Here is a 17892-nt window from a genome sequence, read left to right as displayed (position 1 = left end):
GTGAATGTCCTTTCTGACCCTTGAGGTATCACCAATCCACGTATGAAGAGTCATTTAAGGATCTTGATTCAACTCCATGGAAGAGAACTCTATAGACCCTGCTCCATTCCTATCAGTAGTGGCCTTATTAGAAAGACCCATTTGTAATGGATTAAAGAGCTTTGCTTACCTAAATGCAGGGGTTTCCATACTCCCCCTTCTTTATTGATCCATGTCATTAAAAGCCTTTAGCTAAAAAGTGGAAACATACACTCTATATCTATATTATGTTATTCCTACTGCTTGTACGCGGACAATATCATTGAAAAAAGCCACCTATCTAACTCGATGTGCTTTTCGGCAGATGAAGATCGCCCCCTACTGGCAAACAATGCATGCCTTACATCAGAGGGAAGAAATAACTCGAATGAAAAACACAAGCATGAACGAAAACGACAAGACGACACAACAGAAAAATGGATCCTTAAGATACCAAAGACTCCTACGTTCGTCCAACACAGCCCTTGACGGTATCCTTCGAGCGAATCGAAATGAATTGTCAAACCCAACCTGCCTAAAAAGTAGCATCTTCCTTACATCTCACAACTAAAAGGTTCGACAAAGCCTCAATGGTTAACTCCTGATGGTTTAAAGCCCTAAGCAGTGAAGGGTGAACCTCGAGTTGTAATTGGGCGAATCCGAGCCCAAACCGGAGGAGCAGCTAACGACAAGCTGAGGAGGCGCGACCGTGAGGTGGGAGCCCAACATCGGATGTGAACCTTTACGCTTCCAAGGAAAGGAAGAAGACGAAGAGGAGGTGGAGGCGAGAGCAGCAGGAGGCGATAGGGAGAGCGAAGGGGAAAACATAGCAGGAGGTGGAGGGTAAGTTTGTAAAATCATGTAATGGGGGAGTTGAAACTAAAGTTGGGGAAGATTGGGGAGTGCATGCAAACAAATTCATGAATAGGGACTGACCACAAAGAAAAGTTTTTCATTGGGGATTTTTAAGCAAGTCTCCCTTGATTTATTATAATTTTTGAATATATTTAAAATATACGATATGGAATCGAGCCGGATGATAACCGGTCCGACCCGATTGACACCACTCGGTCTCTGTCACGAATCTAATTCAGCGAATCTGAACCAGACGTGCAATTCGAACTCGAACCTACGACAGCATAAACCTTTATTTCACTTACGCATACTGTATTTACCCAATCTCGTACCTTCAGTGTGATTGGAACTCCAATGCTATAAAAAGAAGTGTCCGGCCCACTCAGGGCCCAGTTTATATCGGCGGAGCACTTCTGCCAAACCAGTCCGCCGCCGCCGCCGCCGCCGACGCCGACGAGAAGAGGTTGGAGGAAGGAGGAAGACGAAGATGGCGCGACTGGATCCGCACTCCTACACAGACGCCTCGCACCCGCTGGCGAAACACGTGGCGCTCACCCTCTACTTCGACTTCGCCGCTAACACGATCCATGGCTCCGCCTTGCTCACCCTCTCCGCCGCCCACACCGGCCATCTCCTCCTCGATACCCGTTCGCTCCTTGTCCATTCCGTCCTCGATCCCGTTTCCGGCGCCCCGATCCCCTTCTCCTTCCCTTCGTCCGACGACCCCGTCTTCGGCCGGCCCCTCTCCCTTTCCCTCTCCGCCCAGGCGGCCGCCCTCGTCGTCTTCTCTACCTCCCCGTCATCCTCCGCGCTCCAGTGGCTCTCCCCCGCCCAGACCGCTTCCAAGGCTCACCCCTTCGTCTACACCCAGTGCCAGTCCATCCATGCCCGCTCCATCTTCCCTTGCCAGGACACCCCTGCGGCTCGCCTCACCTTCTCCGCTCGCCTCAATCTCCCCCGTCCCCTCACCGCCGTTATGGCGGCGGCACGCGCCGCTGACCCCCGCGATCCGATCGCCGGCGAGGCCGGCCCCGCCTGCTCCGACGCCCTCTGGTGCGCTCCCGGCCGCGCCGTGGAGGAGTTCGTGATGGATCGCCCCATCCCGCCCTACCTTTTCGCCTTTGCAGCCGGGTGCATCGCTGCCCGCGACGTCGGGCCCCGCACTCGCGTCCATGCCGAGGGTGGTCCGGTGCTTCTCGATGCCGCTGCCAGGGAGTTCGCCGGCGCTGAGGACATGATCCGAGCTGGGGAGGCGCTCTTCGGGCCATACGAGTGGGGGCGCTTTGACCTCCTTGTGCTTCCCCCTAGTTTCCCCTACGGTGGCATGGAGAACCCCATGATGGTCTTCTTGACACCCACTGTCATCAAGGGGGACGCCTCCGGCGCTCAGGTGGTCGCCCATGAGCTCGCCCACAGTTGGACTGGCAACCTCATCACCAACAAGACCAACGAGCACTTCTGGCTGAATGAGGTTACCTAATTGTGAACATAAAAACAGATTTTTTTTTCTTGTTCTTTAGTTTCTTGAATAATTCATACAATGATACATCAAAACTACAATTTTTATGTGCTCAAAGTTCTTCCGATTCCTTTATGATCCATATCAACACGTCAATAATTGGCTTCTTTGTGGTATTTGTATAGGGATTTACGACATATGCTGAAAGGAGGATTGTAGAGGTGGTTCAAGGGGAGGAACGGGCAGTCTTGAACACAGGAATTGGATGGAAGGGATTGAATGAAGAAATGGAAAGGTTTGCAGACAACATGGAGTTCACTAAGCTGAAGCCCAACCTTGAAGGAATCGACCCTGATGAAGTCTACTCCCAAGTTCCATATGAGAAAGGCTTCCAGTTCCTCTGGCGTATCGAACGGCAGGTCTCAATTTGATTACTTCCCCATTGAGTATACCTGTCATCAGGCACTGCTAAAATTTCTATGGTTTCCTTTTTCAGATTGGCCGTCCCGCTTTCGATGTATTTGTGAAGAAATATATAGCTACATTTAAGTTCCAATCTATCGATACAGAGACATTTCTTGAATTTCTAAAGGCGAATGTTCCTGGTATTGAAAATCAGATTGACTTGAAGCTGTGGGTGGAGGGTACAGGGATCCCCCCAGATGCCATGGAGCCGGTGTCGACAATCTACTCAAAAATTGTGTCCTTGGCCAGTGAGTTTAAGCTCGGTAAAATTCCGAAAGAAGAACAAGTTGCAGACTGGAGCGGGCAGGAGTGGGAACTATATATTGAAAATCTGCCCAAGTCTGTTGAAGCATCTCAGGTATTTGTGTTCCCAAATATACTTTTCTCTCTTCTGATATCAAGAGAATATTGAATCCTTAATTGAGCATGTAGAATAGCAACTTACATATGAAATTACCAAACTAATATGTTTGAAAAGATTCAATGAAATTGTTCACCTTTTCTAATTTGAGATAAAATCCTTCTTAACTTCACCTATAATAGTCCTCCACAATATGGTAAATTGAATAGATTCAATGTAATTGTTCACTTTTCAGTATAGGGCGAGTGAAAGGGGTTATAATTGCCATATTAGAGTGATGGGCTAACCCTTAAAGTTAGTTTATTTAATATAAAACTTTCTACAGGTGCATAGTTCAGAAATCTAACTAAATACTTGTAGTTCCTAGAGAAAAATTATGGTATGCAATTTGGTGTCAAAGAGAAAATTCTCTTTCTTTTACTCCTTTAGTTGCATGTAGATGTTCTATGTTAGTTTTCTTGTACCTTGAGATTGCCTTGGTCTGTTTATATTCATCATGCGGAAGGTTGCAGAAGGTTGTCAAGATCGAGATTCTATCTAGGAATGGGAAGAGAACCATCGCTTCAGATTGTAGGATTGAAGTGTAGAATTGTAGATGTTAGAACTGTATTTGACATTTCAAATTTGTCATTATGTATTAAGATTAGTATTAATATGAACATTTTACACTAGGAAGATCTAGCCTAATACTGATTCTAGTTGGGATCTAGATTGCTTATGGCGATTTCAATCGTAGGATCCTAAGCTTCGACTCATAATCTTGACTACCATGTCCATCATCTGTACAACAACATGATATACCCATCACAGATTGTCTGTATGTATCTATGTTTGTAAATGTTGAGCTTTCCCTTTCTGTGAAATTATCTATGGAAATCTCATTGACTGTGCATGATTGCCTTCATGAGAGAATAATGAATATTAGGATTCAACAAATTGTTTGTTGATTAGCGTACCAAAAATAAGTGAAAAGTAACAATTTAGATTGACTAGTTACTTCATATGCAAAGTAATCTGACATTACACAATGCCATTCAAATATGAAGTTTAAATTTTGAATCAATTGTGTAGTTGCACCCAACATTAAGTTCACAATCGTTCCTAAACTATTTTGAAAATCAACTGTCTCTACGTGTTGACTTATACACCTACATAGACATGCATAATTCTTTACCACATTGCACATGCTTGCATACACATGAAGTCATATATTGGTTTATTCCTGTCAAGTGTCTTAATTCAATTTGACTTGAATTTTTTTGTTAATAGTGTTTATTATAAACAAGGGACAAATACTTTCCTTCTCAAATGTAAACTAAGAGCAACATTAAAATTAGGTATCAATCAATAGCATTGAATAAATAAAAATTTTAATCATAGATTTTCTTGATCTTCATCATGTGCCCCTTAGGCTAAGAGATAAGTTTTATGAGGCTGTGGCAAGGCCAACAATAATCTTGGGCAGCTAAAACAGCAGATAATTAGTGTAACAACATAAGATTTGCTAAAATAGGTGTGTGGGGTTCCAATAGATGATAAAATAAGAGAAATAGGTAGGAACAACATAAACATGTTAAAAGATGATTAAAATATTTTATATCTAGACATGTTGATTTGATTAGAGTTGATGGTGTGAAGGGTAGTAGGAGATCAAAGATAAATCTTGATTTAGGAGGTATGGATATTATTAGTTATACATGTAGCTGATCCAAATAGTTGGTCTAACACAATTTGTTATTCTAACATGTTTTTGTTTCTTTGTTGATCATGGTGATCAAAATTTGGGTGTTGCACTTTACTTTTACCACTTATGGGGAAGCTCATCTTGAAGAGTAGTTGTTTTTAAACAAGATTATGAAGTCAAGACCTCAAGATCCTAGGCTGTACAATTGGAAAATATTCAATGCATAAATATCCAAATCTTGACAATGCATGATTGTTGATGCCTTTAACCTTTCGTTTCTTATATTCTTCCTAATAATTGCCTGCATCTATGTGCTTTAAAGCTTTATCATCTGAGAGCACAAGCATATTATATAATGTTACAATGCTGATTGATGTCTTTCCTATCTAGCAAGACAATAACAGTCAATAACAGTTCTGATATGAATTCTTTGATTGTTGTATGGATCTTTAGGTGCTTCGAATCATTCCTGCTAACGAGACTGTCGATACTTAATAATTCTGGAACACAGACCAAATTGATTTCCTGTCATTCAGAAAACTTTCTGTAACTTCATGGTGCAGGTTGCTGCCTTAGACGCTCGCTATCAGCTATCCGAATCCAGGGACTACGAGGTCAAAGTTGCGTTCCTTCAGCTGGCAGTGTCATCTGGCTGCAAGGAGTACCATGGGGAGGTGGAGAGCACTCTAAAGCAAGTGGGAAGGATGAAGTACCTACGCCCCCTGTACACTGCATTAGTTCATGGCACTGGGGAGGAAGAGAAAATGCTGGCTAGAAGAATTTTCGCCGAGGCACGCGACTCGTACCATCCAATTGCTCAAGGTGTGGTGCAATCCATTTTGGCTAAGCACAGCTAACAAAAAGATTGAAATGGTATGGTAGAAATATCCAAGTGACTTGACCAGCAAATTTTTGATATTGGAGCTTAGACTGTTGAGCCTAATTCAACTTGGTTAGTGATGGTTATGAATGTTAACTTTTATGCATTTCTGACTTGTTGATGATGCCCCATAGTTATATATTTACAGGAAACAAGAATGTGATTGTATGCTATCTTCATTCTGAGTTTAGGTTTGAAGCCATTGATTTAAAGTATTCTGGAAGCAGATGATTTTCTCTCTTTATTCGGCTATTAGATAAATCTAGAATACAATTTATACATATTCACAGGCTGACTTTTAAAGATATTCATCCTATTTAAGATTCAAATTCTGATCTTCTTATTTATTTATTTGAGTGTTTTACCACTACATGTCCATGAGGGCGAAAAGACATCAGAGGAAGCAAGAAGCGGCGGCGGCTTTAGTAGAGGAGCTGAGGAAATCATCAGAGTTGGAGAAAGCTTGCTTCACAAGAGGCAAATGAATTGAAGGACATCATAATAATCGTCCCAACTTCTTCAATAAAGAGTGGAATTTGTCATCCCTACAGTCCTATACGGTCGATTTTACGATCATCTGTGAGGAGATAAATTAAAAAGTTACAGTTGATCACTACAAGAGAGGACATTGCTTCGGTAAAAGTCGTCTCAACCTCACACCATGTGAAAGAAGTTACGAGCATCAGAGTTGGAGAAAGCTTGCTTCACAAGAGGCAAATGAATTGAAGTCGAAGAAGACATCATAAGACTTGTCCCAAGCTCTTCAGTAAAAGGTGAAATCCGTCATTCCCACGATTCTACACGGTTGATTCCACGATTATCTGTGAGAAGATAAATCAGAAAGTTACAATTAACCACTACGGGGAGGACATTACCTCGGTAAAAGTCGTCCCAACCTCACACCATGTGAAAGAAGTTACGAGCATTAGAGTTGGAGAAAGCTTGCTTCACAAGAGGCAAATGAATTGAAGTCGAAGAAGACATCACAAGAGTCGTCCCAACCTCTTCAGTAAAAAGTGAAATCTGTCATCTCCACAATCCTACACAATCGATTCCATGATCATCTGTGAGAAAATAAATTAGAAAGTTGCAGTTGACCACTACGGAAAGGATATTGTAGAATCGTCCCAACCTCACACCATGCGAAAGAAGTTACGAGCCTGGAGGTATGCAAAAGATACAACCCAAGTGGAGATGTGTGTCATGGCTTGATACATGGTGAATTTAAACTCGGAAAAGGTCAAATGTATCAAACCATGATTCAGTACAACTTACCTTCTGCCAACAACGTGAAGCTAAGCAAAAGAAGTTAAACGACCTCCACTGTAAGCTTCTGGTTGAACCTTTTCAAGAATCAACAACAGACAACGCGCCAACAGAAACAAAACGAAGACAAAGACAAGCACAGAAGGCTCTTCATGGCGGATACCTGATTTTATTACTCTTGCTGGAAGCACAGGTCCATCTTCATGGACCGGTACTTCATCACCCAAATCTTGCTCGGCCTGCTCGCCGTCACGACGTCGGCCGCTCTGCTCCTGGCGATCTGCCGCTGCATCGCGGAGGCATGCTGCGCGCGGCGGCCCGCAGGTGGAGGCTCGGGCACGGAGACGGAGGAGACGACGGCGAGCGGCTCGGAGACGGCGGCGCAAATCATGCTTCCCCCCGCGCGGTGCTACGGGAAGGAGGAGGAGGAGGAGAAGGTGATGGCGGAGCGCAGTACCACTTGCCCGGTGTGCCTGTGCGAGTTCGAGGACGGGGAGGCCGTCCGAGTGCTGCCCAGCTGCAGCCACTGCTACCACACGGCGTGCCTGGACCCTTGGCTGCGCTCGCATTCCAACTGCCCGGTTTGCCGGCACCAGGTGGTTCCGCTCCACCGGTCGCTGGCGGAGGTGGATCGAGTGCAGAGCCTCGTCTGAGCTTCGCGTGATTGCTGGAGGGGCAGGCCATGGGTGGCACGCGAGTTGCAGTGATGGATGATCTCGGAGACGGCGGACTGCCTTTTCTGGAAATAATCGACGCGCAGGGAAGAGCCACCGTGGGCTTGATTTCTTCTTCATGTTCGGCTTAATAAATCGTTTAATTACAAAAACAATATAAAATAAACAAAAAATTTTGTGAATTATATTTATGAAAATTATATATATATATATATATATATATATATATATATATATATATATATATATATTCATAAATAATTTTATAATTTTTTATATTCTTTCTAAATTTAATATTCATAATATATTAAAAATAATATAAATTTTATCAATAAATAAATTTTAACATAAAGTCTAAAAATAACGTTGATAGTCAGAGTTGATTAACAGCTTGAATGATGTTTTTTTTCGTTGATAATCTAGATATTTAATTCATACGATCCAATTAATTTAAAAGATAATTGATCTGATCCTATAAAAAAAATTTATCGACTACCAAAATAAAAGTATAAATAGATCCGACAAACCGTTATAGCAAATACCACAAATAAAATATATTTTGAGTGAAATTTAAATCCTCTTATGTAAAAGATGAAATCTGTCACCTCAACGGTCTCACACGATCGATCCCACGATCATTTATGAGGAAGTAAATCGAAAAATTATAGTTGACTACGACGAAGACATGAAATTTAAATCCTAATTGCACAAAGAAATTTGATCCTACATTGTGTCTTATCTCTACCATTGCACCACCTAAAAGGCACATATATTCCAAACATAGATGTTCATGAACAAACTTAAATTTGATTTGATCTTGATCAAATTTTTAATAAACAAATTTGAACCAACTTAAACTCCTAATTGTAGCCTAGCATTTAAACTTATTCATTTATGTTGATGAATTTTCATTTAACTCAGTTATTAAAATTTTTTATCATTGGAAGTAAAGCGAGTTAGGCCATTTGACTTAGAAATGGAATAAGTGTCTCTCAACAATTTAGCGTAATTGATTTGATTAGTCAAGCCAACCCCACTAATAGCTAATAGGTGCCTTTGCAAGGCGTCTACTCTTTATTAAAGAGTCGCTATACCGTGTTTACATGGGAGAACGGATTTAAAAACAAAGAAAAAAATTTCACACGGAAAGTTTTATACTGTTTATTTCATTAAAAAAAATAAATTATTCATCTTTTCCACTATTTACTTATTATAAAATAATAATAAAATAAATTTATGATATCCATCCGCTGATTAATTGTTAGACATATTTGTATCAATCGGAATAAGATAAAAAGTAAAGTCCCAAGACATAGCTAAATTGATTACCGCGGAACAAAATTGTAGAAGAAGAACAAGAGTTCGAATACCCTCATCTATCGTAGTCACCTCCTTATAAATAATCGTAGAACCGATCTTATGAGACTGTTGAAATGACAAATTTCATCTTTTATAGAAAAAAAGAAATAAGATAGAAAGTAACTTTTCCTTTATCATATCTCCACCCTCAACAAGATAAATTTACCTGGGCCACTACAAAAAAAAATTTTCATATGTTTCTTTTTTTTTTCCCTTCGTTTTCGCGAACTTTTTGTAAGATTTTTTTCCCTTCACTGAACAAAGCTCAGAGTTGCTCTCTTAAAATTTAATTTTTTTATATAATTCAGATATCGATTCATCAATTTTCTATCATAAATCAAAAGCATGAATAATTCATCGCTCTACTACTAACATTCTAAACTTATCTTCCCATCAAAAAAATTAATCGACAATACACCATGATTAAAAATCGACTCATTTATGCCTATTTAACTATGAAAACACTTTGCTGTTGCATCATAGCTCTAGGGGCAGTTTTGGTTTCTCTTTAATCTATTACATAGACCATAATACCATATATAATTTAAATTACAATTCACAATCTTTTCAATTGATCATTTATTAGTTTTAAAATTTTATCATTAATGATATACATATACTAACTACTTGGAAACTTCTTATTATATTATCAAATTCTCTAAATTTATCATACACCATCCCAGAGCTTTATGCACTAGTCCACTACATTGAATGCAAATATTAGTAGTTTCACACAACAATCGGAAGGAAGGATATAGACGCACATTATTAAGCAACCAGCAAAAAATATATAGTTTTCAAAATTTTACCAGAGTCGTCGTCCTCCTTCGAACCGAAGACAGTTCGAGGTATCAGCTAAGTGCAGATTCATCATTCTCTTCTGATGTTCCAACAGTCCACTTCTTGACGCGAGCTTTGGCAAGAACTACCTGGACAATGAGATTAAAATGATAGCATTTTATCGAATCTGAAAGGGAAGCCATGAACTAAAGCACAGAAACACATAGTGAAAAGTCAGAAACATAAATCACATGGGTGTAACAATCTTCATATGTCTGAGCCAGCTATCTTACGGCTACCATGAGTCGAAAACAGTACCTGATTGTCCCAATCTGTTCTTAGAGTGATTATTATAAGAACAACAGTTTGAGCAAACGTCCCCAGCAACATTCCAATCCAGATGCCCTGCATGAATTGAACAATCATGTTTCCTTCATTTTCTTTCTTGAATGCTAACAGTAGTTAGAAACTTATGCAGGAATGCTTTATCAGAAATAATAGTATGAACTAGTCTCAGTGATATTTAGCTCCAGATGCTTGCGATTAGTGTAAACTAACACCTTCCATGAAAAGGTATCGTCGTGACGATGAGAGGGCAAAAACATAATTTTACATGTTTATGGATGCTAGACAAACTAATTTAGAATATAAAAAACAGTTAAAGGGACGAACAAAATTTTACCTTCACTTGAAATCCAATTAAATACCCAAGAAGAACCCCTACAGGTATTCCTATGGCATAGTAACAAGTGATATTGACATAAGCCACCACACTCTGCCACCCAGCTCCAATTGCAACACCTGATTGAATGACAATTAAGATATAAATAGAAGTCTTATATCAGTGACTCTCAATTTTCAGAAAAGTCTAAAACCCCAAAAAATGGAATTATTCCCCTCAGGATCATGCTTTTCCTATGTTTTAGCAAAAGCATGGAACTATGTTTTGATACAAGATGGTTCTCAGAGAAAAATTAAAAAACTACTATTTGATTAGGCCAAAGGTTTACTCTGAAAGATATGACTTTATGCAAGAGCTGTTATACTTCTCCAGAATTTTATTCACTCTACCAATGCTATGACAAAAAGTCAATGTCTCCATTGCAATCTTTCTCTGCTGCAACAATACTAATTATGTGATTAAAATTTTATATATCTCTAAATAATTTAAAGTCCTCCCATTAAAAATCTTAGGGCCAATGCAATTTACCAATTTTATCCTTAGAAAGTCATTATTTTAGTAACTGTGTTTCTTTAGTAACACCACCTGTACATTGTAAAAAAGTAAACCTAACTTGTTATTTTAGGCTTAGTGATTATATATATTTTTTCTGGTCAATACAATACCAAGTATGCTGACAATGTTAATTCCCACACATAAAAGGGAAATCAACGTAGATCTATGGAAATATGGATGATCTATTCATACAGCTTCATGGTTCTAAAAAAATTCTATCATCCAATATAAAATTTCAGGAGAGGTTTTATGGTTTAATCAGCTATAACATAATGCTTCGTGCAAGCTAACAAGCTTAGTAGAACTCACCAGACAACACTGGCTGGATGCTGTTTAGTAGGATTGAAAATGACAATAGAGGAGAAAGAAGATCCACTTCTCTAACCACTTCTATATTATCGGTAAACAAATAAGTAACACGGCCTCGAACCAGCATGAACACACAAAACAGAACCAATCCTATAGAAAACGAAGTAGCTACAACGACAATGATTGAAAACTTTGCTGCTTTAGCACTTCCAGCACCAAGTTCATTGGCCACGCGAACTCTGCAGGTATTTATGTAAGTGCACCAACCAATCATAGCTAAATGTCTGAAATTTGTAAACAATCAAATATAAACCTTACCCTGCTGCAGCCAAGAAACCTAGAGAAATCATCATTTCCAAACCATTGATGTTTAAGCTGTTTATCAAAATGCACCGTGAGCAGGGGCAAAGAGAGAGTGAGAATTAAACATCGAGACTTATACCATATAGCAAGAGCATCAATTTCAACCTCAGCATTTTTCATATGTCCTGTTAATAATACCAATATGGTATTGTACCAAAGCTCCAAGCTGGGAAAGACAAAGAGATTTGCATGTATAAAATTCTTAAGTGAAGAATAAACAATCAAAGAGAGCTAATACAAAGAGACTGATACCATAACATGGCTCCAGAAGATAATGACAGTTTTATGACTGGCCACAGGTCACTGAAAGCACTTGTTGAGAAGCCCTTCCATGTATCTGGGCAACCACCCCCCAAGACGAATGCAAACTGACCAAATATGGGAATCCACATTGCTAGGATCATTGAAATCATTGCACCAGAAACTCCCATGGATAGCTTGAACACCGTGAGCCAAGAGAGGATGATGTGAAGACCAAGTGAAAATGCAGCCAAAAAAGAAATGATGAGATTCTTGCTTTGGCTTTGCAGATACATTTGAAAAGTGCAGGAGAAGACAAAGGAGAAGATGATTGGAATAATCCAAAGTGAGATAGTGCCAGCCATCGCTGCTATATCTTCAGCTTGCCCAAGGAATCTAAGGATTGGAGCTGTAAAGACATAAATGGGTAGAAGGAGAATTGTGCAACAAAGCAAGATAACCCAAGATCGTTGAAGATAGATGCCAAGCATACGATATTCTTTTGCACCAAAAGATTGCCCACAGAGAGTTTCAAGTGCACTTGCCATTCCCAACTGCAGTGTCATCCATACATCATCAAGTATAAGCATTACATAACCACATATTTACATGTCTATTATGACATAAACAAAAATTCAAACCTATACTTCAATTCCATCATGTTTATCCACGTTCAACTAATTTTCTGTGAGCATAACCACTAGCTCCAATTAGAGCATCAGCTTCCAGAAATTTCATATCCCTTGTTTGCATTTCTTCTTAAAGAAGCATATTGCAGAAAACTATTTGTTATACAATTTGACTAGCCAAACAGTTTTTAGCTGATATCACAAATTCAGATGGTTAGGGTTATGATGTCCTTTCCCAACATTCCAAGGAGGCCTACAATTTACGATCTCCTTCTCCATCCTCCCTCATTGTCCTAGGCCGCAATGAAAAGGGGCCTATATTTTTTAAGTTCGACCACTTTTAAATTACAAAAAAGATCTATGAAATTAAATAGAAATTTCTCTCTTTTTCTTTTTCTTTTTGAATTATTACAGAAATTGATCGATTCTTTTTTTTTTTTACCCTAACGAACAATCTCTATTCATCTAAACTCGATACAGTAAGATATCACATCATTCGGCGACGTGAATAATCAAAGCAACCTTATTCACAGAGCGAAGATATCACATCATTCGGCGACGTGAATAATCAAAGCCCTTATTCACAGAGCGAAACAACCGGAGAGAAGATAGGGGGTAGGTACCAGAAGGCCATTGGCAAATCGAGTGAGGACGGTGAAGACGAGCGCATAAGCGGCGAGCTCGACGCGGCCGACATGGCCGATGAAGGCCTGGGTGATGAAGGAGACGCCGAAGGTGACGAAGCGCGAGAAAATGGCCGGGCCGGCAACGATCCACAGCTTCTTGTTCTCCTTCCATATCCTCTGCCTCAGCCCCTCCTCCTCCGCCTCCTCCACGCCCTTCCCCTGCTCATCAGATAGCAGCAACCTCTCACTTCGCTCCTCCATCTTCGTCGTCTTCGCCAGATCCTCCTTTCTCCTCTACGAGCACGGCGAGAAGGCCCGCGGGGGGCGAAGCTGCAAAGGGCGGGGTATTTAATGAGCAATGTCTCGATGCGCGTGCTTTTAATTCGGCAGGTGGCGGAGCGGGGTAGACGAAAGGACACGTGTCCTACAACATGTGCTATTTATTTCACCAGCGTGGCAGCGTACTGCGGCTGCGTCCTCTCTACTCTGTTACGCTACTCTGTTAAGGACCTCATTTTAGTTACCATCAATCATTAGATATTTTTTATTGGAGTTTATCATTATATAAAAATCACCTCAAAAGATCCGATTAAAATCTCTCTTCCTGTCACGAGACGTCCTGGATATACGATTCTAGGATCTCCCTACAAACTATTTCTTACCCTGAATACAATGGACGTGTGTCAGTTGGCGGTTCTCATAATGTGTGAGTGTTTGTTCGGATTTTCAAGTTATAACTGAGTTGGTTATGACGAAATAAAATTATAAAAATGATAAGATTTAAACTGTGATGAAGTCAAATAATATCCTTTATTATTGTGATCAATTATAGTTTCTCAAATTACTTCATCATAAATAATTATGGGGTCTCTTCATAAATGATTGTGGGTCGTTAGAATAACGAATTCTACCTTTTGCAGAAGAAAAATTTGTTCTTGTAATAAATTACAGTTGATCAAATACTTAATAAATATTTTTAGATTTAAAAAAAATATGCCATTTTTTTATTATCAGCACTTTATTTTAATAAAAAAATATTCGAATATAATACTAATATTGAAAAAATAATATAGTTTTTCAAATAGAATAAATATAATAAATGCTAGCTAACACATAAATATTTGAGGATTTTTGGTGCATGATGGGATGGACTCTATAAATAAATAAGAATTTAAATTTCATATTCGAGGTATATTATATTTAAAATTTTTTAAAATTTTATGATACTAAATTGTTCAATTTAACTGTATTTTTCAATTTATTTTGATGATTAATAAAAAAATTTTATAAAATCAAATTGATCAGAATTAATCCAATCCTAAAAAGTAAATACATAGATCCATCCTCATCTACATATGCTCCACACTTTGACAAAATTTCCATCCTCATGCATGTGCTCGACAAAATTGACTACATACACAATAAGACGATTTATTTTTGTCTAACTAAATATACTCCAATGTCGGTGCGATCAAACTTTAAAAAAATAATAATAATAAATCTCAGTCAATTTCATAGACTCAATCCCTGGAGATGACCGATCCAGTCCCACAAAAGTTGGTGCGATCAAACTTAAGCTCTAATCGAATGTGGATGTAAAAAATTCTCAATCATTCTAAATTAAAATTTATAAATTTTTAATTTTTTACATATATTTATATTCTCGAATCTATAACGTAAATTAAAAATAATAAATTAAATTTAAAATATTTTTTAAATGTTTTTACTTTATTAATTTAAAATTTTATTATTCTTAATTTACTACTTGATCGAACTAGTGGCTAGTGATTCGAGCCCGACAGAATTGGACAATTCGATAGACAATTTAATTTATCATAATCACAACTTTTATGACTTTGATTGTCCTTTGTCCATGTTCTAACAAAACGTCATCATCAAGCGTCTCTTTCATATGCAATCTTGTTTCTGAGGCATAGCTGAGTTGGTTACGACGCAGCAGAGTTGTAGAAAAGAATAAGAGTTCGAATCCTAGTGAAGCCAGACAATACCCTCCTACGTCATAACCAACTGCAGTTTCTCGATTTACCTCCTCACAAATGGTCGTAGGGCCGATCATGTGGGGCCACTAAGGTGATTGATTCCACCTTTTTTGCATAAGAAGAGTTGTCAAACGGATCAATTTATGGCAGACCAGGTAACCCATTAAAAATTCATCATATGATAGGGTGAGACAAACCGACCCACCAACTTCACAGATTGAAAAATCTCCAACCTAATCTAACCCAAAACGGACTATAAGTTAGGCGGATTAACCCACTGATCTATAAAAAAATTTTAAAAATTTTAAAAATTTTAAATTTAGATTAAAGTTTAAATTGATAAAGTTAAAAATTTTAAACTTGAGTTGTAATTTTTAAGCTTAAATTGAAATTTAAATAGATCAAATCCATTAATTTATTAAGTTTTTTATTTTAATTTTAAAATTTAAAATAAATAAATAAATTTTCTTAATCCACGGATCAACTCACGTGAGTCGCAGGTTAATCCATGCGAATCACGAGCCTAAACGGATCAACCTATCTGAACCTATCTTAAAATAAATTGATAAAATTTCAATTCAATTCACTTAAATTACTTGGTACAATGAATCAATCTGACGGATCTAATTTAAATTTAAATTAACGGATAAATAATAAAATAGAACGTCTTTTTTACTTTTGCTAAAAAATAGTATTAGATATTTTTTATAAATCATGAAAGGAACATTTAAAAATAAAAAAGGCTTGTAAATGCGCTTATATTAATAGTCAAAACAAAAAGGAGTCCTTATTTTTTTTATTAAAATAATATTTATTATATTTTTATTTTAAAAATATTTGTCTTTCAACTTGTCATAGTAGTGAACTGATTAAACTTAGTTAAAATTATTATTACACGTGAAATATTAATATATTAAATATTATTTATCAACTTGCTTAAAAATACTTAAACTTAATAAAAAAAGTCAATTTAGTTAAAATCATTTTAATAGAATTGGCACAGCTATGAGACGATGATGTTATAATTTATAATAATTATTATTATAGAAGTTATTAGTAACTACAGACATAATTTATATATATAATCTAAGAGTGTTTAAGTTTTAGTCTATTAATTTTAGAGATAAATAATTTTTTTCTTAATTTGCCTACTAGATAAATTTGAAATACAATTTATGTGCATTCAAAGGTCGACCTCTAGAATATTAGTCCATAATTGAAATTTGAACTCTGATTCTTTTATTTATTTCTCTAAGTACTTTATCATTGCACCGCATCGTATGAGTGACTATAGACATAATTGTTGCCCCTGATGCATGGATGAGTTGGTTACTGCGGGAGTAGACTTGTTACAATGAGCAAAGGTCTAATCTCGATGAAGCCAAGGTAATGCTCTCCCCTATAATGGTCAATTGCAGCTTCTCGATTTATCTCCTCATAGATGATCATGAGACCAACCATGTAGGACCATTGGAATGGCGAATTTCACTTTTTTGTTGCAACTATAGACATAATTATTACAATGTGGAGCGCGCTTATAGTTTCTATTATCATAATAAAATTGCACCAACTTTATCACTCCAAATTGATTAAAATTTATTTAACACTCTTATCTTCTGCAAAAGGTGGATCCGCCACCTTAGCGATCCTATTTAACACTCTTATCAACTATAGTGATAGTTGTTACGACAATATTAAGGCTATTTTAATCAAGTTAGAATGACTTCGATAATTTTAAGTAATTTTGATCAAGTTAATAAAAAAAATATTTTGATATGAAACTGATCTAGATGTTATAATTTTTAAAGTTATAAATGAATCAAATGATCATGAACAAATGTAATGTTTAGCTTAATAAAAATTTATTTATGTTCATTAAATATAAGGTCAAATAAATAAATAAATTTAAATAAATCATTAAATTAAATAAATTTAAATATATTTATTTAACTGGTTAATGTTCATCAATATAAATAAATTATGAACTATTAAATAATGTTCATGAACAAACTCTATATTGATAAATAAAGCTCTTATCAATATGATAAATATACAAACAAGCATATATACTAAGCAACTAAATAAACAAAAATATAAAAGTTTTAAATAATCAAACAAGTTGAATTAAGAATTTGATAATATCTAAATGAACCAAGCTCAAGCTAAGTTTGAACAGGGTCGTCTCAAGGTTTTACGGGGCCTTAGGCTAAATTTTTTTTAGACTTTTAATATATATATTTTTAAATATAAAATTTTTTCTCTTTCTTTTTCATTCAGAGTTGGGACCGACAATGATAGATTTAAAATATTTTTTAAATAAAATATTAATTTAAAAATAATTTTTTATATAAAATTTAGTTTTTTAACTATTATTTTAAATTTTGATTTTTATATAAAATTTAATTTTCTATAAATTATTAATTAAATTTTTATATTTAAATTTTGTTAATAAAATTTTTTCAATTGGTAAAATTGTTAGATTATTTAATCTTTCTTAAAATATTGTTGAACGTAAATAAGACTTTATTAAGACATTATTTTTAGAATGATTCATCAATTCAACCATGCATTAATTTTTATGCATGCAGTAACTTCTCATGCATGCAGACGTGAGTAGTGCATCAAATGCATGAAACGGCATTCAATTCTCATGTGTAACCATATAGGCGTGATGTGTCCCTACGAAA

The 17892-nt window shown here is 36.9% G+C and overlaps 2 protein-coding genes across 2 annotated transcripts; one reads left to right on the top strand and one right to left on the bottom strand.

Annotated features, from left to right (window-relative positions):
* Nucleotides 1-1289: 1289 nt before the first annotated feature.
* LOC141832026 (leucine aminopeptidase) lies at nt 1290-5931 on the top strand. Its single transcript, XM_074719485.1, has 4 exons — nt 1290-2344; nt 2518-2751; nt 2829-3155; nt 5406-5931. Exons 1-4 carry the CDS (start codon nt 1361-1363, stop codon nt 5697-5699), a joined length of 1839 nt encoding a protein of 612 aa, XP_074575586.1. The 5' UTR covers nt 1290-1360; the 3' UTR covers nt 5700-5931.
* A 3742-nt stretch (nt 5932-9673) lies between these two features.
* Nucleotides 9674-13512, bottom strand: LOC141831667 (protein DETOXIFICATION 21-like). The gene is made up of 8 exons (XM_074719078.1): nt 13203-13512; nt 11963-12504; nt 11790-11876; nt 11666-11722; nt 11348-11586; nt 10484-10602; nt 10120-10206; nt 9674-9950 (listed from the first exon to the last, which is right to left on the bottom strand). The coding sequence occupies exons 1-8, from the start codon at nt 13464-13466 to the stop codon at nt 9873-9875; spliced, it is 1473 nt and encodes a 490-aa protein (XP_074575179.1). The 5' UTR covers nt 13467-13512; the 3' UTR covers nt 9674-9872.
* Nucleotides 13513-17892: the final 4380 nt, after the last annotated feature.

This window comes from Curcuma longa, chromosome 7 (genome assembly GCF_044706935.1).
Source record: "Curcuma longa cultivar G26 ecotype Majalengka, Jawa Barat chromosome 7, ITB_CL_G26_1.1, whole genome shotgun sequence".
NCBI lineage: Eukaryota > Viridiplantae > Streptophyta > Magnoliopsida > Zingiberales > Zingiberaceae > Curcuma > Curcuma longa.
The sequence above is the reverse complement of the archived record's forward strand: the minus strand, read 5'-3'. Positions and strand labels throughout refer to the sequence as shown.

Excerpts from the sequence above, each read along its gene's own strand:
- LOC141832026 (XM_074719485.1), top strand. The coding sequence starts at position 1,361 with ATGGCGCGACTGGATCCGCACTCCTACACAGACGCCTCGCACCCGCTG. Across the intron at positions 2,752-2,828 it reads TCTGGCGTATCGAACGGCAG|ATTGGCCGTCCCGCTTTCGA; the intron begins GTCTCAATTTGA and ends TTCCTTTTTCAG. Across the intron at positions 3,156-5,405 it reads AGTCTGTTGAAGCATCTCAG|GTTGCTGCCTTAGACGCTCG; the intron begins GTATTTGTGTTC and ends TTCATGGTGCAG.
- LOC141831667 (XM_074719078.1), bottom strand. The coding sequence starts at position 13,466 with ATGGAGGAGCGAAGTGAGAGGTTGCTGCTATCTGATGAGCAGGGGAAG. Across the intron at positions 11,877-11,962 it reads TCTTCTGGAGCCATGTTATG|CTTGGAGCTTTGGTACAATA; the intron begins GTATCAGTCTCT and ends TGTCTTTCCCAG. Across the intron at positions 10,603-11,347 it reads CATCCAGCCAGTGTTGTCTG|GTGTTGCAATTGGAGCTGGG; the intron begins GTGAGTTCTACT and ends TCATTCAATCAG.